General features: G+C 56.4%; 5 protein-coding genes across 8 annotated transcripts; 3 read left to right on the forward strand and 2 right to left on the reverse strand.

Annotated features, from left to right (window-relative positions):
* Window positions 1–374: 374 nt before the first annotated feature.
* On the forward strand, window positions 375–3,607 carry NTF4 (neurotrophin 4). The gene is made up of 3 exons (XM_070386802.1): window positions 375–770; window positions 1,836–1,959; window positions 2,561–3,607. The coding sequence occupies exon 3, from the start codon at window positions 2,573–2,575 to the stop codon at window positions 3,203–3,205; it is 633 nt and encodes a 210-aa protein (XP_070242903.1). The 5' UTR covers window positions 375–770; window positions 1,836–1,959; window positions 2,561–2,572; the 3' UTR covers window positions 3,206–3,607.
* On the reverse strand, window positions 697–1,359 carry LOC138991639 (protein enabled homolog). Its single transcript, XM_070386718.1, has one exon. The coding sequence runs from the start codon at window positions 1,357–1,359 to the stop codon at window positions 697–699; it is 663 nt and encodes a 220-aa protein (XP_070242819.1).
* A 56-nt stretch (window positions 3,608–3,663) lies between the features above and the next one.
* Window positions 3,664–7,669, forward strand: SAXO3 (stabilizer of axonemal microtubules 3). Of its 2 annotated transcripts, XM_070387362.1 has the most exons (5): window positions 3,667–5,337; window positions 5,599–5,799; window positions 5,900–6,061; window positions 6,764–6,891; window positions 7,295–7,669. In XM_070387362.1, exons 1-5 carry the CDS (start codon window positions 5,182–5,184, stop codon window positions 7,662–7,664), a joined length of 1,017 nt encoding a protein of 338 aa, XP_070243463.1. In that variant the 5' UTR covers window positions 3,667–5,181; the 3' UTR covers window positions 7,665–7,669. The 2 variants fall into 2 exon arrangements, with proteins under 2 accessions (XP_070243464.1, XP_070243463.1); XM_070387363.1 differs by lacking the exon at window positions 5,900–6,061 and having other exon boundaries at window positions 3,664–5,337.
* Window positions 7,670–8,385: 716 nt separating this feature from the next.
* Window positions 8,386–9,539, forward strand: LHB (luteinizing hormone subunit beta). 3 transcript variants are annotated; one of them, XM_005895365.3, is made up of 3 exons: window positions 8,386–8,522; window positions 8,824–8,991; window positions 9,240–9,539. In XM_005895365.3, the coding sequence occupies exons 1-3, from the start codon at window positions 8,508–8,510 to the stop codon at window positions 9,480–9,482; spliced, it is 426 nt and encodes a 141-aa protein (XP_005895427.1). In that variant the 5' UTR covers window positions 8,386–8,507; the 3' UTR covers window positions 9,483–9,539. The 3 variants fall into 3 exon arrangements, with proteins under 3 accessions (XP_005895427.1, XP_070243466.1, XP_070243467.1); XM_070387365.1 differs by lacking the exon at window positions 8,386–8,522 and having other exon boundaries at window positions 8,593–8,991; XM_070387366.1 differs by lacking the exon at window positions 8,386–8,522 and having other exon boundaries at window positions 8,593–8,991; window positions 9,243–9,539.
* A 113-nt stretch (window positions 9,540–9,652) lies between these two features.
* Window positions 9,653–22,907, reverse strand: RUVBL2 (RuvB like AAA ATPase 2). The gene is made up of 15 exons (XM_005895366.3): window positions 22,492–22,907; window positions 20,111–20,165; window positions 19,777–19,832; window positions 19,353–19,494; window positions 17,425–17,554; window positions 17,212–17,278; window positions 14,286–14,392; window positions 14,108–14,201; window positions 13,639–13,762; window positions 13,222–13,316; window positions 13,011–13,129; window positions 10,818–10,937; window positions 10,313–10,442; window positions 9,868–9,982; window positions 9,653–9,768 (listed from the first exon to the last, which is right to left on the reverse strand). Exons 1-15 carry the CDS (start codon window positions 22,510–22,512, stop codon window positions 9,743–9,745), a joined length of 1,401 nt encoding a protein of 466 aa, XP_005895428.2. The 5' UTR covers window positions 22,513–22,907; the 3' UTR covers window positions 9,653–9,742.
* Window positions 22,908–22,931: the final 24 nt, after the last annotated feature.

Consider the following 22,931-nt stretch of genomic DNA (forward strand, 5'->3'; position numbering starts at 1 on the left):
GAGAGACCCCCGCATCTACCGTCTCCCCGGGCCTCGGGGCCTTATCACTCCCCGAACCCAGCTGGTTAATGTCTGGCCTGGAGCTCCTGGGAGCAATGGAGATGAGAGCAGAGGGTGGGAATCTGCCCGGGGATTGACACTAAACTGGCAAGAGAACGCAAAGGAATCTCAGGCCCAGACTCCTGGGTCTGCGGAGGAGGGAGTTTGGGGTCTGGACTCCTGGGTCTGAAGGAGGAGGGGGCTTGGGGTCTGGACTCTTGGGTTTGAGGGAGGAGGGGACTTGGGGGTCTGGACTTCTGGGTCTGCGGGAGGAGGGGGCTGGAGCTGAGGAAGAAGGGCTGGGCGGGTTGGGGGGGGGGGGCGTCCTAAGGAGAAGGAAGCTGGGGGCCCAGACTCCCGGCGTCTGCGGGAGGAGGGGCTGGGGGTCTGGACTCCCGTGTCCGCGGGGAGGAGGGGGCTGCGGACCCGGACTCCCGAGTTTGAAGGGAGGGAGGTGGAGGCTGGCGCCTGGCCTCCTGGGACTGAGGCGGGCTGAGGGCTGAGCGAGCCAGGCCGGGCTTCCGAGGTCTCGGCACGCGTGTGGAAGGCGGGATCCCCCCGGCCCCTCCTCCGCCGTCGGGCGCCGCCCCGCCCCCGCCCCCGACCCGGGCCCTCCGGAGCGTGTGCAGCGAGGAGCCGGCGGGCGAGCAGGCGTCCCTACAGCCAGCGAGCAGGAGGAGGAGCCGCCGCCGCGCCGGAGACGGCCGGGGGAGCCGAGGAGGGCGCCCCAGGTAAGCGCCTCCACGCCTCCTCCCCCGGGATTCCGGCGTCCGGGTCGTCCGGCCCCCGGGTAGGGAGGGACGGGGGCGGGGCCGGCGGGGGCGGGGCTTGGCGGAGGAAACTGAGGCAGGAGGGAAGCGTCTGAGACGGACAGTCCGCGACCCCCAGAGCGGTCTCAGGAGTCCCGACCCCCAGGCTTAAACTTTCCGGGAGAGGAGGGGCCGGGGAGTCCGCGCTTCTGAGTGCCTGGGAAGGATGGGCTTGGACCCCAGAACTCTCGGGTCTGAAGGAGGACGGCACTGGGGGTCCGGACTTCTGGGTCCGAGGGAGGAGGGGTTTGGGGCGCCTGACTTCTGCATCTGAGGGCGGGAGCTGGCGACCTGGGTTCCTGAAGGAGGAGAGAGCTGGGGAGCGGGGCTTTGGGGTCTGAGCGAGGAGCGGGCAAGAGCCTGGACTCCTGCAAAGGATGGGGTCGGGGAGGTGGGCCGCCGGCACCCACGACTCCAGGTCTGACGGAGAAGGCACCTGGGAACCAGGACTCCCGGTCTGAGGGAGGAAGCAGCTGGGAACCCACGCTCCCGGCTCTGGTTGGGTCAGCATGTACCCCTCTTCACATTTTCCCCTTCTCATTTCCCCATCTCCCAGCCAGGGCAGGCAGCCACTCCAGGTATGTGCAGTAGAAGTCTTGGACGGGCCCTGGCCTGTCCTGTGAGCGGAGAACATTCCAGGAAGCAGCCATGGGGGACCCAGGGCTTCTTAAGTGTGGGCCCTCGGGGACCCGGGTGTCCAGGCCAGCCCCGCCCCCGCCCCGTCTGTGAGATGAATGGGCCAAGGCGGATGTAATCTTTTCCAGCCTCCTTCGTCCTCAGCCTCTCCCCTCCCCTCTCCTTTCCTCCCCCCATCTGCTTTCCATCCAGGAGCCATCACCTGGGCAGAGCAGGGGCTTCTGAGAGGGGCTGCAGCCTTGACTCTTGGTCCCCTACACTTTCAGAGGAACACTGAGAAGCGGAGTGTTCTGGGGTTCAGGCCCCCTCCCCCACCTGCCTCTCTAACCTGCCTGTTCCCTTTTCCCCTAGGTGGTTGCCCCCTCCCTCTCCTGAGATGTCAGGAAGGAGGGGGTCACCTGTGTCCCCAGCAGGGGCCCCCCGGAGCCTGGGGGCCCCCAGCCCCGGAGCTCGGAGGTGGAGGAGGTGCTGACAGGTCCAGTAACCACCCACTGCTTCTCAGTCCTTTCCCAGAACCCACGGGCTTCCAGAATGTTCTAGAGAAACTGCAGCATCTATGCCCCCACCAGCATCTCCCAGCCCTGGCCAATTTCATGGATAGGGAAACCGAAGCCTCACCTGGGAGGAAGTGTCTTACCTTCTTACAGGCAGTTTTAAGCTGAACTTGGGTCTCTCTGGAACTACAGGGCATGACCATTCTCAGAAATTTTGGAGCTTCAAACCTCATCCAGGCTGCAGGACTTAGGGTTCCTTGGGGTTGTAGAGGCAAAATGGCAGAGTGGAGTTGCTGGGACATGTTTTGAGTCCCACCTCTGGCATTTGCTGGCTGTGTGACCTGGTTCAAGTTACTAGCCTCTCTGAGCTTGTATTTCCCCCTTTATTGGCTATTATTAATACTAATAGTAGAATAAGTATGATTAATCTAGAGGCTGGGCATTATCAAAGTCCTAAAATATAGGGGTCCTCCAAGCTTCTAGAACCTGTGGTTCTATCATGCAGATGCCCCTGGAGTAGCCATGTGTCCCCCCACGAAGTTATCATCCTCCTAATTCCAGCTTCCCTCTGTCTATCCTCAGGTGCTCCACGAGATGCTCCCGCACCCCTCAGGCTCCCTCCCCATCCTCCTGCTTTTCCTCCTCCCCAGTGTCCCAATGGAGCCCCACCCCCCACCCTCACCCCTGCCCCCATTTCCAGCCCCTGAGTGGGACCTCTTGTCCCCCCGGGTGGCCCTGTCCAGGGGTACCCCCACGGGGCCCCCTCTGCTCTTTCTGCTGGAGTCTGGGGCCTTTGGGGAGCCAGTCGGCAGCCCAGCTAACCGCAGTCGACGAGGGGTGAGCGAGACAGCACCAGCCAGTCGCCGTGGAGAGCTGGCCGTGTGTGACGCAGTCAGCGGCTGGGTGACAGACCGCCGGACTGCTGTGGACCTGCGTGGGCGTGAGGTGGAGGTGCTGGGCGAGGTGCCTGCAGCTGGTGGCAGTCCCCTGCGCCAGTACTTCTTTGAAACCCGCTGCAAGGCTGCCAGTGCTGGGGAAGGTGGCCCTGGTGGGGGTGGAGGAGGCTGCCGGGGTGTGGACCGGAGGCACTGGGTGTCTGAGTGTAAGGCCAAGCAGTCCTACGTGCGGGCATTGACCACCGATGCCCAGGGCCGTGTGGGCTGGCGATGGATTCGAATTGACACTGCCTGTGTCTGCACGCTCCTCAGCCGGACTGGCCGGGCCTGAGACCCAGGCCCAGGAACTGAGCAGGTAGAGGAAGAAGGAACTGGATGCTGAAAGACCTCAAGAGTAGCCTGGCTGCTCTAGGCCTCAGTCTGGGATCTTGTCAAATGGTCGCACAAAATCACAGTGCTCTGGTTTTGAGAGCTCATTCTGGGAAAGACAGATGATGAAACCAAATGGGGTTTTGAAGGATGAATAGGAGTTCTCCTGGATGAACTTAAGGGTAAAAATGATGATGATGATGATAGCCAATATTTTCTGAGTGCCTACTGTTTATGAACTCTAATACAACTTGTCAGATCAACTCTGGTGGATTTGACCATTGGAGTTCCCAGCTTCTAAGCTGCTGACCATGTGATCTCAAAGGACATCATCTTGCTGATCCTGAAGAGAGTGACAAGGAGGGGATACTTGGGGGGGATTATAAAACTGTGGGGGGGATTATAAAAACTGGAACACATAGGCAAGTAGTTGGGAGCTGGGGTTCAAATAAGAAACCTTATTTGGTCAGATGGGGCAAATGCTTAGAATGCTCTGTTTTGAGGTAGTGAGCTACCTACGACAGGAGTACAAGCAAGGTTGAATGACCAGAGGTCAAGATGGTTAAGATTTTGGCCTTGGTGGGGAGTTGGAGTCAGGTTTCCATCCCCTTCCCTGTCCCAGGCTTTGCAATATACTCAGAAAGAAATAGACCTTATCATTGTCCAGCTTGAGTAGGACATGAGGTTTTAACCAATTGGCCTGCCCCCGGCTGAGATCAAGGGAGAGTTGGACACTGATCAGTCTAGAATGAGCCAGGATAATCCAATAGGATAAATGGCCCCAGAAGCCTGAATGAGGGGGGTCTGTGGAATCCTGGGGCAGCTGCAGAAGGCAGCCTCAGTTTTCCCTGTCTGAAGAATGGGTTGGTGGAAAGAGAATGGGGACTGAGAAGGCAGAGGCTTTGATCAAAAGGGTTTTAAAGTGAGGAACTGACAAGAGAACTCAGAGGTAGACCGCACACCCTCAGAACACCCATTCATATGTTACCACTCTGTAGGCACACATATGTGCACACTCGCACACATGCACACACACATTTTTGCCTTTGTTTCTACAATCTTGTGTTCTAGGTCTGTGGTTCCTGCTCTCTTCTGCCACCTCCTTTGCTGTTGCTGTCTAAATTCTTGTCCCATAATCTCTGGGTCACTAGCTCTCTTTCTGTCCCTGCTTCTCACTCGCTGTCTCTCACTCACTCTTGTATGTATTTTTCTCATTCATCAAAACTCTTTCCACATCCCCCTCTTTATTGCTAAGTATTTCCCTCTGGGTCCCTCCGTCTTCGCCCACCCCCATACCCAGGTGGAAGTTTTCAACCAAATCAAAGGCAGGCAGGACAGACGAAGCCGAAGCTGATGCTGACTCCTTCAGCACACACAGGGAGGGAGGGCGAACCCCGGGGAAGTCTGGAAATCGTTACCCACCCCCTCACCCCCATCCCCCCTCTGCCGCTAGAGGTGGGCTGTCCTGGCAGAGGGAGGAGGTAGCTAAGAAGGCTGGGACCTTATAAGGAAGTGGGGGGGGGTTGTTTCTCTTGGATTCCCTGATGTGCTGGGTGACTCTGTCCTCCTTCCACTCTGTCTCTCTATTTCTGGGTCTCTGACACGCCCCCAGGTCCCAGCCCCTCGCTCTCTGCTGCCCGCTCTCTGGGTCTCAGACTCTAAACTCTGAATTTCTATTCCCCTCCCTCCCTCCGCCTCTTACCCTCCTCTCCCTCTGGGTGTCCCCCCACCATTTATCTGAGCTTTTGTCCCCTTCTTGGGGGTCTCTGCACTCTCTCAAAATCCCCGTTCCTCCATGCCTGAGTCTCTTATTCTATCCATCCAGCTACACACTAATAGGCCCTCCATTGGCTGCGTTCAGGGTGGGCGGGTTCTGTCACCCGGGGCGACAGCAACAACAAGCCTGCTCCTGCTAGGCTACGGGGCAGGGGTGGGACCATGGCGGGTCGGACCCTAGCTCTGCGCTACGGTCCCCCATGGTCCCCCATCTCTGGGACCGAGGTGCCTGGATCCTGGCCCAACTGGCATCTCACGAGCAGTGGCGTCGCCCACCACTTTATCCCGCCCGTGTCCTTCCCCCCGCCCACTGTGCAGGTGAGAGGACCCTAGCCTCTTGGCCAAGAGGAGACTGGGGTCGCAGACTCAAGGAGGAGCCTGGGGATTCAGACACTTGCTGAGAGAAAGGGCGATTTGGGGCTTCGACTCCTGTCTGACTGAAGGAGCGGGGTCTCAGGGTCTGGGGCCGAGAGAGGAGGCGCCAGCGAACCCAGATGCCTGGAACAGGCGGGAGGAAAGGGCTGGGAGCTGACCAGACTCCTGAGTCCTTTCAGCTGACTGCCCGCACCTTCTGCTCAGTCCACGGTCGCGGAGCCCCTGCCCCCGGCCTCAAAGCAGGATTTGCATATCTGGGCTTTCGACGAGGTCATCAGCAGATGGGAGACAACCTCCGGCTCAGCTCTCGTGCCTAAGACCCACGGAGGGCCCTACGCCCAGCCCAAGACCCCAGAACCTGCGAACCCCACCCGGACTGTGGGGATCAAGGATTTAGGGGGAAAAGTAAGGTTCTGGGATGCCCAGGTCCGGGGTAGACAGGGCTGGGGGCTGCATTGGAATCCCGTGCACCCTCACGCTGCGTCCCCGCCTCGCCTTCTCTCAGCTCAGACATCGCGGCTGGCGCCTCCCTCTGATCACCAAGCACCAGTGCAGTGAGACGAAGGCGCAGTACGGCGGCTGGCCCGACCTGGACCGGGGACCCACCTCTTATTTCGGGCCCCAACCCCTAGAGCTTGCGGACCACCACCGAGGGGGCCCTTCCCAGGTAGCAGAGAACCGCAGTGGCAGGATCTGGCAGAACTTTGAGCTCCTGGGGTTGGGGGAGGGAGCTCAGAAGCTAGGAACCGGGCTGAGACCCTAGCGCCGGGTCAGAAGAAACTCTAAATCTAGGGGCTAAAGAATGGGACCAAATCTGAAGTTGCATAGACTAGGGGAGGGGTTTGGCACTTTAGAAGCGAAGCCAGAAGGAGACAGGGACTGGGAACCCGAAAGCCCAGCTCTGAGGCTGGTCTAGTAAATCCTGGGGCGGGCCTAGGAGCTAGGGGCGGAGCTACGCAGCCTAAAGTACTCGAGGGCGGAGCTCGAATATTCTGAGGCCGGTTTGGTACCGGAGAAAGGGCTGGCTTCTCCTCTTAGGGTAAAGTAAGGAGGAATGGTTTCTGCTGAATTCCAGTGGCGGGACCAATCTAGGGGAGGAGCCAGGGAGGTCTTTCAGTGACTGGGGACTTGGCGGGCAGAATACTTGGATTTTGGAGGTGAGGCTAGTAAGGGTTTTGACTTGCGGCGCGAAGTTGAAGTGCACTGACGTGCAATTGACCAAGGATTCTGATTCTGGGGGCGGGTATCAGGGCCTGGCTCAGAGGGGCTGTTGAGACCCAAGAAAGAGGAATTCTCAGTCTGGCACCCAGGACATGGAACGGGTTATGAAAGTTTTCTTGCTCATTCCTCCTCCCCCGATCTTCCTCAGGCTTTAATCCCTTGGACCAAGAACCCCGAGCTGGCCGGCCGGCCTTTCACAATTTCTGACCGGGGCATACTGGACCGCCATCAACTCTATCTGACCACTTCGGCCCGGGATTTTCGGCCCTATTCGAAGTGAGCCTGCGTCCTCGCTTGGCCCCGTCCCCCTGCACAACCCGCGCAGAGGCTGGCGGGATGCCGAGCCCCCCGGTGTTGACTGCCCCTCTCTGACTCAGTAGTCTCGGCCTTCAGTCCCTGAGCGGGCAAGAACCAGAAATTCAAACCCAGCCCCTACCTCTTTTAGCGCTCTGGTTTACATAGTGTCAACTCTCAGGAACTAGGAGCCCGCAAAGGGCCCAAGAGGGAGTTCCGGATCTGAGGGCATGGCCCTGAGGGTCTAAGGCTGGCCTCTTTTGGTGTTTGAGTCCCCAGATAATTCCCCAGTCCCAAGCCTCCTAAAGGGTCCCAGACTCCTACAAATGTGTCCTCGAGGATCCAGCTGTGCCATCCCCATCCTGCCTCCACCCCAACCCAACAGGAAGGATTTGTCAAGCTATCCTTGCAAGGATTCGATGACCTCAAACTTCGGGGAGACGCCCCAGGCCGGCGGCCACAGCCAGAAGCAGCTGCCTTGTCCGTCCTCCTCTCGGCCACCCCAGCGGGCGAAAATCCGCTTGCCTCGCGGCCGCCCGGTAATACCCGTCGTGCCTCACCGCGGGGCGCTGACTCTGGCTCAGGAATCTTACAACCTCCCGCTGCACCCACTCCGCCGGCTGGATCGTTTCTGCCCGCTGGAGCTGCCCTGGGGCGGCCCCCACTGGAAGCCGGTGTCAGGCATCTACAGCGTGCCTCTTGCCTACCGCACCGAGAACTCCAACTACGGCAGCTTGAAGCCAGCGTTGGTCTGAATCAGACCAGCCAGCCCCGCCCTGGACACGCCCCCTGAGACGGGGCGGGGCCAAGCCTGGGAGACCGCGACTAGGGGCTCGCTGGTCGGGGCTAGGAGGGCCCCGCCCATCTGGGGGCGGACCAGATCTTGGTCCTTGGGCGGGGCGGATCTAAGGTCCACTCAATTGAGGGGGCAGGACTTCTGCGGCTGAAGGGGCACAGCTTATCTTTCGCTAAGAGTTAAAAGAGCCTAAATCATGCTCTTTGCTGGGTTTGGTTCCGGCATCCTGGCTTTTGGGGCCCGGGTGTGGGGCAGGTGGGATTCCACTGAATCCTTTTTGGAGGGGCGGCGCGAGTGGACCCCGACTACCTCTGGCCACAGAATCCGATATTGAAGCTACGCCCCTCCTAAGAAGTCGGATTTAGGCTTTGGCCGCTGGAGCAGGGTTGAGGCTGCAGCCAATCACCATCGGAAAATTGTCAGAGGGGCGGTGCTGCAGCCTCTGCCGGGTCCCCTCAAGATAGGTAGAGGCGCGTTCACAAGGCAAGCGGCACTGCTGAGGGCCTCCAATATCCGATTTCTTGTACTCCCACCACGACCTCCCTAGCACCTGGGGATTGAGCCTGTGAAGTCACCTTCTCCTTGGGTGTCTTCTGCTTCATGGTACGGGAGCCACTCAGGGAGTGGTGGGGGAGGGATGTGCCATTGAGCCACTCTTGCCTCTCCCTGACCTTGTCTGCCTCTCGCCCCCGGGGAGATTAGTGTCCAGGTTACCCCACCATGCTGCCACCCCCGGCGGCCTTGCCGCCCCCACAGCCTGCAGGTATAAGACCAGGTAAACACAGCAGGGGAGGCACCAAGGATGGAGATGTTCCAGGTAAGTCTGTAGGGCCCCTTGAGACTCCATCCAGGAAACAGCTGGGAGGAAGTGGGAGAGTCCGGGGATCTGGTGAAGGAGGCCTCTTTCTAGAAGGGTGTGGGGAGAACAGTAGGCCTGCCAGTGGGAGGAGGGCAGCAGGTGGGGCCTGAGGGCTTGGGGTGTCTGGGGTCCCTGGGGATGGGCAATCCTTGAATGGAAGGTGGCAGGCACAGGAGCTGGGTCCCTGAACGTGTGCATGCAGGGCTCGGGGGGTGGGGTGAGGGCTCTGGCTGGCCCTGAGGCACTGGCCTTGTCCCAGGGACTGCTGCTGTGGCTGCTGCTGGGCATGGCCGGGGTGTGGGCTTCCAGGGGGCCACTGCGGCCGCTGTGCCAGCCCATCAACGCCACCCTGGCGGCTGAGAAGGAGGCCTGCCCTGTCTGTATCACTTTCACCACCAGCATCTGCGCCGGCTACTGCCCCAGCATGGTGAGCTGCCGAGGGCGGGCGGGTGCCAACTCAGCTCCAGGCAGATTACTCGGGGCCAGGCCCATAGAAGACCGGAAGTGGCACTGGGAGTGGAAGGGTGGCCTGCCGCTTGGGGAAGGGGCCGGGCAGGTGGGAGGGAGAGCACAGAGGGTCCCCTGGACGCCTGAGTCTGGGATCTGTGGGGTGCAGTGAGGGAGCTCGGGGGAGAGCTCGGCCCCACGGAGACACTCAAGCTCCCCACCCTCCAGAAGCGGGTGCTGCCTGTCATCCTGCCGCCCATGCCCCAGCGGGTGTGCACCTACCATGAGCTGCGCTTCGCCTCCGTTCGGCTCCCCGGCTGCCCACCTGGAGTGGACCCAATGGTCTCCTTCCCCGTGGCCCTCAGCTGTCACTGTGGACCCTGCCGCCTCAGCAGCACTGACTGCGGGGGTCCCAGAACCCAACCCTTGGCCTGTGACCACCCCCCGCTCCCAGACATCCTCTTCCTCTAAGGATGCCCCACTTCAACCTCCCATGCCCATCCTAACTCCAGAAGCCAGCAGACACTCTTCCCCTCCCTTCCCAATAAAGACTTCTCAAACTGCACTCCGGCGTTGTCTTTTTGGGGGCTCGGGTGCGTGCACCCATTTGTACACACACACATACACACACACACAATGGCTCCAGTTTCAGAACCATTTTATACAAAGTCACAGTGTCAGAACTCTAGTAGAAAACGGGGGCGGAAGTGGGGGGGGGAAGGGTGATCAGCTCAGGAGGTGTCCATGGTTTCGCCTTCTGTGGGGAGAAGGAAAGCCACATGGTCAGCGCGGCCCAGCAGGCAGGGCCAGGGCTCCCTCCTCCCTCTCTGGGGCAGGCACAGTGGGGGACACTCACTGAGCTCGTTGAAGAGGAAGGCATCTTGGTATTCCTTCATGTATTGCGTGGAGCGTGACTCGTCCAGGAAGAGAGAGTAGACCCGCTTGATGTCATCCACCTGCACCTCGGTGCCCTGATGGGGACACGAGACCTCAGGGGGGCCTCACCCAGGAGTCAGGTCACGTCCCGCCATGGCCACCTCCTGGCTGTGGGCCCCACCGCTCCATCCCTCAGTTTCTTTACCTGTAAAATGGACTTAACAGCATCAACTGCAGCCAACAGATATTTACCCAGCACCTCCCATGTGTCAGGCTGGGAGCCACAAAAATAAACCCAAGGGCCTGAAGTTCCCGCCTTCGAGAACTTTTAAGTTCTGGGACTAAATGCCACCGCCTAGGGAAAGTCCTGGGAGTAGCGTGTGGACCGCTCACTCCTCTGACGCTGGGTGGACTCGGCGGCTCACCTTGCGTTTCCGGCACACCAAACTGGCAGCCGTGATGAGCTGGATGGCATAGCGTAGCGAGGTCTCCAGCCCGATGCGGGTCAGAACCGTGTAGGCGTCCTCACTCATCTCCACGTCTTCTTCCTCACACCTGCGGGCAGGGAGGGGCCGGGGTGTTCAGCCAGGGACAGAGCCATGAGGAGTCAGAGTCCTTGGAAGCCCAGAACGCGGAGTGAGAAGGGCCACCGAGGCAGGAGCTGGACCTCAAACTCGGGCCTCCCGTGCCTCCCCTTTTCAGGGCTCTTTCCCAAGCGCCAGGCACCCGCATAGCCCCTCCCTTGTCCAAAGAGCCCCGCCCCCCCATCAGAGGCCACTGCTCGGATGCCCCGCCCAGTCCTGCTTCTGGCAGGCCAAGTGACCTCCCCCGCAGACCTCAGTGGTCCCCACGTGTCAAGCAGGGTGGACACCAGCCCCTCAGGCCGGCAGCCTGGTCCTGCCCGGGAAGGCCAGGGGCCCCCGCCCGCACCGGATGCGAAGGATCTGCTTTGTGTCTTTCTCGCTGTAGGGGGAGGTGGAGACGATAAGCAGACGGTCCAGCAGGTCAATGGGGATGCCGTGGGGGCTCTGGTAGCTGGTGCCCCGGATCCTGCGGAGGAGGAGGAAGGGAGGGTCATCAGGGTGACGCTCTTAGAACCTGGCTCTCCCTTCTCTAACTTAGAATACCCCACCCCACCCGCCCCCTCCGCCACAGCCCACTCACTGGGCCAAATACCGCTGAGCCTTCAGCTTAGGGCTGGCGTCACTGCCTGACGTGGTAGCCGCCCCCTGACTGCGTCGCTCCCCCTCCGGAGCCAGACTGGTTTGAGCCAGAGATCTAGGTCTGGGATTACTGGATCAAGGTCCCACTCCTCTGCTGGACCCAGAGCTCCACGAGGGAGGGACTGGGCCCACCCTGTACCCCCAATGCACCTGGCCCAGCACAAGGTCAGGCATGTGGCGGGCGCCAGGAAATAGCAGATTCTTGTTATGTGTGGGAGCTGTGATCTATAACTGGGGCGATCACTCAATTACCATGTACTGAACCACTGCCCCGTGGAGGAAACAGTAACACATGGCTAGGCTCTTGGCAGCCTCTGTCACGATTTTTGGCCACCAGATAGCCTGGTTTCAGGTGTTTCTGTTTAAAGATATCCAATTCAGTATATAATATTGACTTTTCATGCTGAACTCAGGCCCACAGCCTCTGAACTTGTGCTTGACGGATGCTATCTAACAAGCGTTTTCTCCATACGGCCCATCCCTGCTGTGCTCAGAGACATTAGACAGCTGGGGGACATTTTATGATTAATTTTTTGGCTGCTCCACACAACATGTGGAATCCTAGTTTCCCAACCAGGGATCGAACCCCTGCTCCCTGCTTTGGCAGTGTGGACTCCCAACCATTTGACTGCCAGCAAAGTCCCCTAGGGGCCATTTTAAACTGCAAAATCATCAGGAACAAAGAGCATACAGTGCGACGCCTGTGGCAACAAAGAAAAGGATGCTTGATTACAGCACGTGAGCTGAAACTAGGAGGCGGAGCATTGCCTGCTTTGACCCTCACCTGGACTGTCTGCCGTGGGCCATTCGATGTTTCCCTGCTCTGCACACGTCCATGAATGACCACCAAAGTGTGGCAAATATCGATTTGGGGGCTACAGATCGTCTGTAGCGAGTAAGCATAATCACAAATATGGAATCTGCAGGATAATGAGGAGTGCCTGGGTTTGCAGCCTCTCACAGGTGATGCCTCTGATCCTGGCCTGACCTGCAGCTGCTACAAATGCACTCATTTGGATACCAAACTGCAGCCCTGCTGCCTTCCACGCGCTCATTTGGATACCAAACTCCAGCCCTGCTGCCTTCCACACGTGACCCAGGGCAAGTCACTGGGCCTTGCCGTCCCCCATCTTGAAAACAGAGCTGAGGGAACTCCTTGGTGGTCCAGTGGTTAGGACTCCGTGCTTCCACTGAAGGGGGCACAGGATTGAGTCCTGGTTGGGAAACTAAGATGTGGCAAGCCGTGTGGCATGGCCAAAAAATAAAATTAGTAAGATAAGGGGCTTCCCTGGTGGTCCAATGATTAAGACGCCAAGCTTCCAACACAGGGGGCACGGGTTAGATCCCTGGTTGGGAACTAAGATCCCACAGGCCCTGCAGTACGTGTCGTGCGGTGAAAGGAATGGAACGGAATGGGGCTGAGACGATATCTACTCCTGAGCTCCTTTTGAGGAAAGGCTGAGCCAAAAGCCAGGGGCAACTTGCTCATTATCCCTGGCAATCGCACCCCTTTCTTCCCTGTGCTTCAGCTGGCACAAGGCCGCAATCATGCACCTGAGCAGCCCCGGGCAGTGGGTCCAGGTGGCTGTGCTGGGTGCAGCCTTCAGGCCCCCGGCTCTCGTGAGCTCTTTGCCCCCCACTTTCTTCTCCCTTCCTGTAGACTTTTGAAGATGAGGTGAGGAAGAGCCAGCAGGCATAACCGGGCACAGCAAAACCCTATGGCAGAGGTTCCCAAGTTTTATGGTATCTGGTACTCTTCCTGCCTCAGGGATTTTTCCACTGTATCCTTAGGTCAAGAGAAATACTAAGCTGCATTCCCTTTATTTCTATTCAGCAGTGAGGTATAAGCGACTTGCTCCCTGTTCTCCCAGGGGCCTCCTCAGGGGCCGGCAGGGCTCACCGGGTGATGCCGCGGTTGGTAGCCATGATGAGGACAGGCGCCATGTCACTCTCCAGGGCCCGGTTGAGGAAGGAGAAGCTCTCAATGTCCAGCATGTGGACCTCGTCGATGAACAGCACCTGGGGGCCATTGGGCAGGTGTCAAGCCCACGCCCCCCACCCCATGCCCCTCTTTTCCCACGCCCCCCACCTGGCCTGGCCCAGGTACTCACGCCAGGGATGATCTCTGCCTTGCCCTCCTCCCGCCACTCGGCCACCTTGGCGTTGATCTGCTCTCGGACTTCGGACTTGATCTCTCCTGTGTCGCCTGCGGGAGGCAGGGGTTGGGGTGGGGGGCAGAGTGTCAGAGAGGAGAAGGGATCCAGGGCCGGGGGTGGGGGAAGGCAGTGGACGAAGGCAGAGAGAGACGGGACGCCGGGGACACAGAGAGCAAGCTGGAGTGGTGACTGACAGTGGCTGGGGACTCAGACCTCCCAGAGAGGCAACAGATAGGGAGAGACGAACCAAACCACAGGTGGAGAAGAACGGAAGCCGGCAAAGAGGGATGGCAGAGAGGGGGAGAGGGGAAAGAGGGCTGGGAGGGGCGGGGGGAGGGAGCCGCCTGCGGGGGTGGGACAGGAGGGCCTCACCTGAGAAGAGGGCCAGGAAGCCCTGGGTGCGGGAGTTGATGACGTCGATCTCGTGGAGAGACACCGTGTGCACCACCTCCTTGCGCTTCTGCAGCTCCCCGTCTGGGCACTGCACGAACTTGGTCTATGGGCCGGGGCGGGGTTCGGGGTAGACAAGGGCAGAAAAGAGCATGAAGCGGGGGCCCCGGGGCTGTCGAGCACAGACGGGCTCCCTGGAATGGAGCTAGGAACCCAGGTGGGGGTTATGCAGAAACCCCAGGCCTGAGGGGTAAAGACTCGGGCAGCCCAGAGCACTGAAGGACACAGGGGTTCCTGGAGGACCCCGGAAACCCCTGGCTGTCCTGGAGAGGACAGGGAAGCACCAGGAGGGCCAGGGCCACAGGGCTGGGTGACAGAAGGGTCCGGATGCTGCAGGCGCTGGGGGTGGGGGAGAGGTGTCTGAGCGAGGGGGCCCAGGAGCCCTGCCCACCTGGGAGCCCATGGCGTCATAGTCTCGAGCCCGTGTGAAGGAGCGTCCCAGCTTGGAGATCTTGCCTGTAGCCTTGTCGATGGTGATCACGTCCCTGCAGGGGAAGGCGGGCAGGGGTGAGGACAGGAAGGGCCGGAGCTCCCCTACCCTGGCCAGCGGTGTGGCCCCCATTGCTCACCCGGCCTGGACCTTGTCCTTGGTCAGGGACTCGATCATCTTGGTGCCCAGGTCATATATGGTCTCCATCTCTGTGGTCTTGAGGGTCAGCTTGCCGACTTTGGAGCCCTGAGGGGTGACAGGTAAGGGGTTTAGAGGGGGCCCTGATGTCTCCCCAGCACAGCTTCAGAACCAGCATGACATGGGGCAGTGCTGGGGGCTTCATGAAGATATCCACTGTCACAGCCTCGGTGACAGCTTTGTGGGTATGTGTATGTCAAAACCTAAAATCCTGAAAACTTTCTGGGGCATGGCTTTTTGGAGGTCAGTTGCGCCTTAATAAAGCTGTTATTAAAAATCCAGTAAAGGGGACTTGCCTGGAAGTCCAGTGCATAAGACTCTGTACTCTTAATGCAGGGGACCCAGGTTCGATCCCTGGTCAGGGAACTAGATCCCATATGCCACAACTAAGACCTGGCTCAGCCTAAAGAAATAAATAAAACCAGTAAAGAAACAAACAGGGACTTCCCTGGTGGTCCAGTGATCAAAACACCACACTGTCCAGGCAGGAGACGTGGGTTTGATCCCTGGTTGAGGAACTGAGATCCCACATGTCGTGAGCACTGCCCCTGCCCCCCAAAGAAAAACAAACAAAAACCTGAAAGACAAAATCTGTAAAAATAACAGGTACCTGAGGTCCCACCGAAGGGTCAAGGGGGAGGACCCACTCTAACATTTGTTTTTCATACCCAAATAAAAGGTGGTCTTTTGCTAACCACAAACCCAGAAGAACACAGCTAAACACAGCTAAGATAACAAAAATGCCACACCCCACCCCCAAGAGATAAGCTAAGAAAACAAAAATGCCATACACCCTCCCCACCAGATAAGCTAAGAAAACAAAACATCACACTCCCCGCCCCCGTAAGGTAAACAGTCACCAAGTCTGGGCTTTTCCCAGCACATCCTGTCTCACCTGTTTCCTGGAGGTGTTTCCATAGCGAGATGCTCCCTTTGTAGGGAGAGGTGGCAGGTGGGTTTGGGGAGGGAGTTAAAGGGAGTTTTGGTTGTTCATTTACAGTTTTTCTTTTTGGCTGTGCTGGGTCTTGGCTGGGGCATGCGGATCTTAATTCCCTGAGCAGGGATCGAACCCAGGCCCCCTGCATTGGAAGCATAGAGTCCCAGCCACTGCACCACCAGGAAGCCCCTGGTTGTTCATTTTGATGAGGATAGATCCATGGATTTCTTTTGTAATGTCTTTAAACTCTAATTTAAAGAACTATCTGGGGAATAGCTTTCCCTATACTTCAAGAGTCTTCCACCATGGTTTTTTTTTCTACCATGTTTTTAAAATTCAAAATTTAATTGCCAATGCTAAGTCGCTTCAGTTGTGTCCGACTCTGTGCGACCCCAGAGACGGCAGCTCACCAGGCTCCCCCGTCCCTGGGATTCTCCAGGCAAGAACACTGGAGTGGGTTGCCATTTCCTCCTCCAATGCATGAAAGTGAAAAGTGAAAGTGAAGTCGCTCAGTCGTGTCCCACTCTTAGCAACCCCATGGACTGCAGACTACCAGGCTCCTCCATCCATGGGATTTTCCAAGCAAGAGTACTGGAGTGGGGTGCCATTGCCTTCTCCGTTAATTGCCAATAGATAAGACTAATTTAGGAGGCTGTTACAAGTGCTAAAAGCGCAACTGACCGAAATTATTCACTTTAAGTCTATTTCCACTGAAAATGAGAAGCTAATGAAAAAAGAGGAGGATGTTCCTACAAGACACAGAAACAGAAGGTAGGACTGTGCATCAGGTCAATGGACTTGAAGCAATTTTAGATTTCCTTTTATTTAGCATTTTATTAACACCTGTAACTTAATATTTAACAGAGAAGTACAAACACGGATGAACCTCAAAGACATACACAAAAAGTCGTATATTGTCAGATTCCATCAGAGGCAAATCCATTAAGACAGGAAGTAGATTTGTGGTTGCCAGGGACTGCAGGTGGGGTGGGAGGGGAGGAGGAGCGACTCTGAAGGGGTTGATGGTTAGTTTATGTTGTGTGATTTTATGTCGGTGAAAAACAAGAGACCTAAGAGACCAAAGAGAGATCGAGATGAAGGGGAAACCAGACTATGAAAGAAGACTTAAAAGACATGAAGTTTTTAACATGGGCAATCTTGGAATACACAGGTGGGTGATAAAAGCTAATGAAACTCAAACAGGTGAGGGCGGCCATTTCTATGGTGTACTGCAGAAAGAGGCAGAAGGAAGGGGCAGGGGTGGGGTGCTGGCTAAGTTTTAGGTTTTTTAAAAATCTTTTTTTTCAGTTTTGTTTTGGATGTGACCATTTTTTAAAGTCCTTATTGAATTTGTTACAATATTGCTTCTGCTTTGTCTTGGTTTTATGGCTGAGTGGCATGTAGGATCAATTCCCTGACCAGGAATTGAATCTGTGGTGGAGTTGCGGAGCCCTAACCACTGGACCACCAGGAAAGTCCTGTTAATTCTTACTGGAGTATAGTTGAGGTATTAGGATTTATAAATCCAACGGGTCTGTAAGCCTATTAGGAATTAACTGTGAGAAACTTCAAAACCTCCTCTGTCATTCCATTGCTTAGTTTGTTTTTTTTTGGGAAGTATAGTTGATTTACAACATTGTGTTAATTTCTGCTGTACAGCAAAGTGATCCAGTTAGACATAAATATGTTCTTTTCCATATCCTTTTCCATTGTTCCACCACTTAGCTCACAGTGCCCCTCACAAATAGACAAACCGCCATCAATTCAACTGACCCTCTCTTGCCGGCATATGGATGACTCTAAGCTGCATCTCGAATTTTCCATGGGATCATGACCTCAGTGCAGACCCGGCACCGCATTCCACCCCCCCCACTCCCACTGCCGCCACCCTGCAGCCCTTGGGGTAGCCTAGACTCAGGAGCAGACTCACCGTCCCTGTGGCTGGCCGATCAATCTGGATCTCTACCACCTCCCCTTCGATGATCTCGGTCTCCTCCCTGGCGAGAGAACAGGTGTAAGGAGATAGGCCGTGGCCTGGGCCCTCAGGAACTGCCCACCCCTGTGGGCCCCTGGGCGCAGGACGAGCTGGCATCCCTCAGGGGGCATCCCGAGGCTGCTGGGAGCTACCATCACTCCTGCTTACTTGATGCGCACGCCGATGGAGCGCCGGAAGGCCTGGGTCAGTGCCTCTGTCTTGCTCATCTCCAAGGAGAAGATCTCACTGCCTGCAATGGCTGTGAATGGGGTGTCGGGGCCCAAGGCCTGCGCCATGCCTGAGGAAGAGGGGAGGCAGTTTGGGTAGGTGGTCCAGGCACCAGGTCCCCACACCTCCCCAACCAGCTCTTCTCCTTCTTCAGACAGGAGGAGCAGGAGAGAGGGGCTGGGTGCTGCAGGGCAGACAGGGAGACTTGCAGAAAGCGAGTGATGGAGGGCCATGTTGGGAGGCCCTGGGTGGGACCCCCATGCTGCCCAGACCAAAAACTTTACGATTCTACAATCATGCCAGACCTGCCTCCCAATCTCTAAGAACTGTTTAGCCTCAGGGCTTGGGGGAGATGAGCAGGGGTGGAGGCAAGGGGCTGAAAGAGAAGGTTAAAAGAGACTGTGCAGGTTCGAATCCCGGCTTCAATGTTTAGCACCAAGTTATCTTAAGAAGTCTAAGCTGCTCCCCAAGCCAGCCTGCCCCTCTGGGTAATGGGAACCATAACATAACAAGCGCTGGCAGAGGACGACATTGCTGCATAGGAGCAATGATGGGGGCGGGCAGGCATGCCCTGGTGCTCAGCCGTGACCCCGACATGTGACTGGGACCAGCACAGGGAAGGGCCTCCTCTATGGTCTGGAGCCTGGGGTCAGCTGGCAGACAGCAGGCGGTTTCTGCCATCACTCCAAGCTCCGGGCCTCTCTGCCAGCTCCCCTTCCTGAGGGCTCTACCCAGCTCTGAGCCAAATCTCCCAGACAGGAAGTCATTGAACCCTCCTGACCAGTGCGAGGTGGCAACTCTTCCTGGTCCCCTTTCCAGAGGCAAGCCACACTCTTCGCCTGGGTATCGCACTCCCTACTGTCTGTTCAGGAGACTCCCAGACTTGCTGCGAGTCTCAGTTACAGTACTGACTCACCTTGGATGTCCCTCCTGACAACTGCCACCCCATTCTTGCCCCATCACCCTTCATTGGAGGAGAAGCCTCCTCTGTTCTTTACACGGACAGGACTGTGTCCACGAACACCTGCCCCAGGCTGGAAGCCCCTTAAAGTCAGGACTTCAGTCTTAATCATCTTGGTGTCCCCAGATGTGAGTGTTATTTTTTCTTAACTGAGGACCTGTTACCTTGAGTCTCACTGCCTGGCCCCACAGTCCAGGCACAAAGGTGAGAGTGAGTGGGAAGAGAGGAGAGTCCAGGAAACCTTCAACAAGGAAAAGATGTCAGAGTGCAGTTTTGAAGGACAGATAAGAGCTCAACAAGGATAAGGGACAGTTGTGAGTAAAAAGCACTTAAATCACTAATGGATTGCAAAAGAGACTGCTGGTTGTCTATACAATGCTCATCTTTCACATCTTCCTTTGTTCCAGAACGCCCATTTCACTAAGGTAGCAGTAGTCCCAATTAACATATAAAAAAAATTTTAATGCCTCTCTCTCTCTTGTGCAGTAGAGTGTGGTCATTAAGTTCTAGTCAATAAAATATAAGCAAGAGAATGTGGGTGCCCTGAGATAGCTCCTTAAAAGGAGCTCCTTCTAGGAGGTACACTCTCATTGCAATTCCTTTCTCCTTCTTCTTATATGGAGTATGGGTGGGATGGCTGGAGCATAGGCCACCTCTTTGCAACCCGAGGTGTCCCTGACATGGAAGCAAGTAATCTTGAGGCAAGAAGGTAGGAGCCCTCATAGGACTGCTCAACAAGCCTGAATTGGCTTATGTTCAGACTCTTCTATGTGACAGAACAAACCCTTAGTGTTTAAGCCACTTCCATTTTGTGCTGTCCGTAAGACATGGTTGAACCTGACCCTGACTTACATGGGAGGATCATCCAGTGAGGCCAAAAGAGCTACTGCCTGGAGAAGTGCCTTACCCATGGCAATGGCTGTCTTCCCAGTGCCTGGCTGGCCAGCAATGAGAACCGCCCGGCCAGCGATCTTCCCTTCTCGGATCATCTCCAGCACCACACCGGCTGCCCTCCGGGCCGCCAGCTGGCCCACCATGCCCTGGGAAGCCTGGGGGTAGGAGGTGACAGAACATATAAGGAAGGTGACTTTCTACTGAGCTGCTACTGCATTTCGACCACTTCAGGCCCAAACTGTTGGCTAGGCCTTCAGAAAAAAAGGCTTTTCTCCATCCCCATCTTTTAGAGACCTGTGTGTGGCTGAACTGTATAAACACAGCATAGCCGAAGACCTGGAAGATCATAACAGTCCCTACATTCCCCAGGGCCCTGGGTCCCCTCCACCTGAGGCCTCCCTGGAGCAGCCTTCCCAGCCTGACCCCCTGGGCTCTACCTGCCGTGGCTCCAAGGCATCATCGAGTCCCAGCCCCCGGATGTGGGAGTGAGCGCCTGCGTGCGGGGAAAGAACCAGAAGACACGGTTACCTGCCAGCTCCTGTTGATGCGTGGTGTGAGGGGTTGGGGCCTGGCAGGGTCCACCCCACCCCACCCCACCCCTGGGCATCTAATCTGTTCTGGAACTCAGGATCCTCCCTGCTTAGATAGGGGAGAGATGGGGGGATGGTGTGCAGGACCTTCCCCTCTTGGAGTTCCTGGGTAGGTGGGCTCTGTCAAGGGCACAGGGGCCAGGCAGGCACTAGGGCCCATTCCGGATCCATGCTCACTCACCGATACGCTCAATCCGTGTCACATCACGGATCTCTGGAACCTTGGTTGTGGCTGTCTGGGGTTGGAGGAAGAAGCGTCAGTACAGACTCTGTGGTCCTAGCTGTCCCTCCTGCCCTCCTCCCATGAAACAGTCCTTTTCTCTCCTCCCCAGAGGCAGGCTGGCAGCCCAAACACCAGACCCTCCTTGGCAATCACCCACTAAGGCTGGTGGGTTGACCCCATGACACTGTCAGCCCCAGCTCTCTGTCACTAGGCCTCTGTGTGTGCAGGTCCCTGGGTCCTGTGCTCTCCCCACTCTCCTCACTGAATCACTCAAGCACCAGTCATTAAGGGAGGCCTTCCCTCACTCAGCCCCTGCCTGGCTAGTTCTAGGGTCTCTGGACATCCAAGCAGAAGGAAGGCCTCCCCTGGTAGATCAATCTCACGCCCATAAGAGACTCTGTTGGATCAACATTCTCAGCTCCAATGGACGCTCTATCCCATAAAGGGCACAACATACATCTCACTGCTTTACCTCAGGGCTCAGTGTTTGGGGTATGAATGAATGACCTTCTGATCTCATTCAACAAGCAGGTACTGAGGCCTCCTGTGTCCCCAGCTCTCCAAAGAGCAAAGTCAGACACTATCCCTTCTCACGAAGGGGGGAGAGATCAGTAAACACTGCCTGGGATAATTCAAGAACCCAGTGGAGATCCTCTCAGATGCTCATGGCAGTGTTATTCATAACCCAAAATATCCATCAGTGGATGAACAGATAAACAAAATACGGGTAGCCATACAACATAATATTATTCAGCCATAAAAAGGTATGAACCTCTAATCCATGCTACAAGGGTAAACCTTGAACACACTATGCTGAATCAAAGAAGCCAGACACAAAAGGTCACCTGTCACATGATTCTATTTATATGCAATGTCCAGAATAGATAAATCCGGAGATATAAAGTAGATCAGTGGCTCTCCAGGGTGAATTCAGAAAGGAGGCCTAAGAAGCCAGCATACTGACCCAACTCCTTGGCCACCTGCCCACAACCCTGTTTCTGCTCACAGATCTCCTCACCAGAATGAGAGGAGATACAGTCATAGGACCCCCAGGAAAACCCTCCTCTCTGGAACCAAGAGTTCAGACTTCCTGATCACCATTAGGTCACATGCCTCCTCCCTTGCTGTTTGTGACCCTTCCCGCTCACTCTTCCTCAGAGGAGGTTGATCACTGCCCCCAAACCACTACCAGAAGATTGAGAACATACTCCCACTCACCCCTACAGAGCCTATCAGACACTACTTGAGACAGAAAAGAGACATTGATCCAGGAATCCCAACCTTTAGCCATCTCAACATAAACAGACCTGCCTCCTACAAAACCTTTCCTTTCACCATAAGCCTCTCCTACCCACTGCTGCCCACTGATCCCATGGAAACAGAGGTCATTATGAAATTCTGCCCCTACCATCCCCTCACACTTCCAATGCTTTATCCACACCCATTGGAACTGCGTCTCAGGAGGGTGGCCACTGCCCTTTCCTCTTCACTTCACCATCCACTCCCCTTTGCCATGACAACAGACACAGGGTGATAGTTCACACCACAGGCACCATCTCATCTCCATCCTAGCCCCATCTTGACTGGGGTTACCCTGGGGACTGAGGCCTCGGGGAAGCCATGTTCAACCCCCAAGCTAAGGCTACATTCTTTCTTTATTCAGATGTTTCTCAGAAAAGTACTTGGGGCCTGGCCCAGTATACTTGGGTCTCTCCAAACGGAGTTCACATGTATTCATTCAAGTGATAACCTATTGAGCATCCACACTGGGCATGCCCTGATGAAGTGCTAGGAATATGAAAACAGTTGAAACAATTCCATTACAAGATCTCAAGCCTCTGTGCCCCCAACCATTTTCGACTCTGCGTTCTCAACACTCTTTCTTTTGGCTCAAGACTCAGTAAGCAACTCCACGATCTGAAGCTCATACGGCAGGTCCCCGCCTGTATTTCTCCCTTGTACTCAGGTACCACCCACACCATCAACAACCCAAGACTGTTTTATGGCTTGGAGCCCAAGATACTACAACCCTTATCAGACTTCAAAGCAAAGGACTGCAGAACTGGCCACTGGTTGCGCCCAGAGGATTGGAAGTTGGAGTTCCTACAAGATGATGGAGTCGGATATGACCACTGATACCGTAAATATTCACTTGAACCCAGGATGCCGGGATCCTAGTCTCTTCTTTTTTCCTCCCTCAGATTCAGAGACCCAGGCCCCCAGTTCCCTCCTTCCTCAGATCCAGGAGTCAAGGTCCTCAGCCTCCTCTCCACTAAGATCCAAGAGTCCCCGTCCAGTCTCCTGCTTGAGACTCCAGCCCTCAGCACGCCGACACTCACCACGGTTGCCATGATGCTCATCAACCGCCAATATCCTAGCGGAAACGGAAACGCGCTAGGAACGAAGTGTTCTGGCCCCTCTAGACTGCCAAGTCATCCAAAAATCTCGGTGGTTCTTTATAAATATGCAAGCTCTCCTTGTGGGGCGTGGTGTCACTTTTTAGGCCCCGCCCACGCGCCGAGGCTGCGTCCGTTCCTCTCGCCTCCTGGCTCCTCCTCCTTTTACCCAGAGCCTCCTCGCTAAGGCGATTGCAAAACACTTTTAACACTTCTTCGGGCAACCACACGTTCCCCACGCTTCCTTTCCTCCTTGTCGACCGTCTTCCCTCCCACTCCAACTCTGGGGCCTCAGCTTCGGATTGACAGGGTTGAAGGCCAATCAGCTAGCGCAGCAGCAAACCCCCGTTCACCCGAGCTCCCTTCAGCTGTCGAGGCGGAGG

The sequence above is a fragment of the Bos mutus genome, chromosome 18 (assembly GCF_027580195.1).
Source record: "Bos mutus isolate GX-2022 chromosome 18, NWIPB_WYAK_1.1, whole genome shotgun sequence".
Classification (NCBI taxonomy): Eukaryota; Metazoa; Chordata; class Mammalia; order Artiodactyla; family Bovidae; genus Bos; species Bos mutus.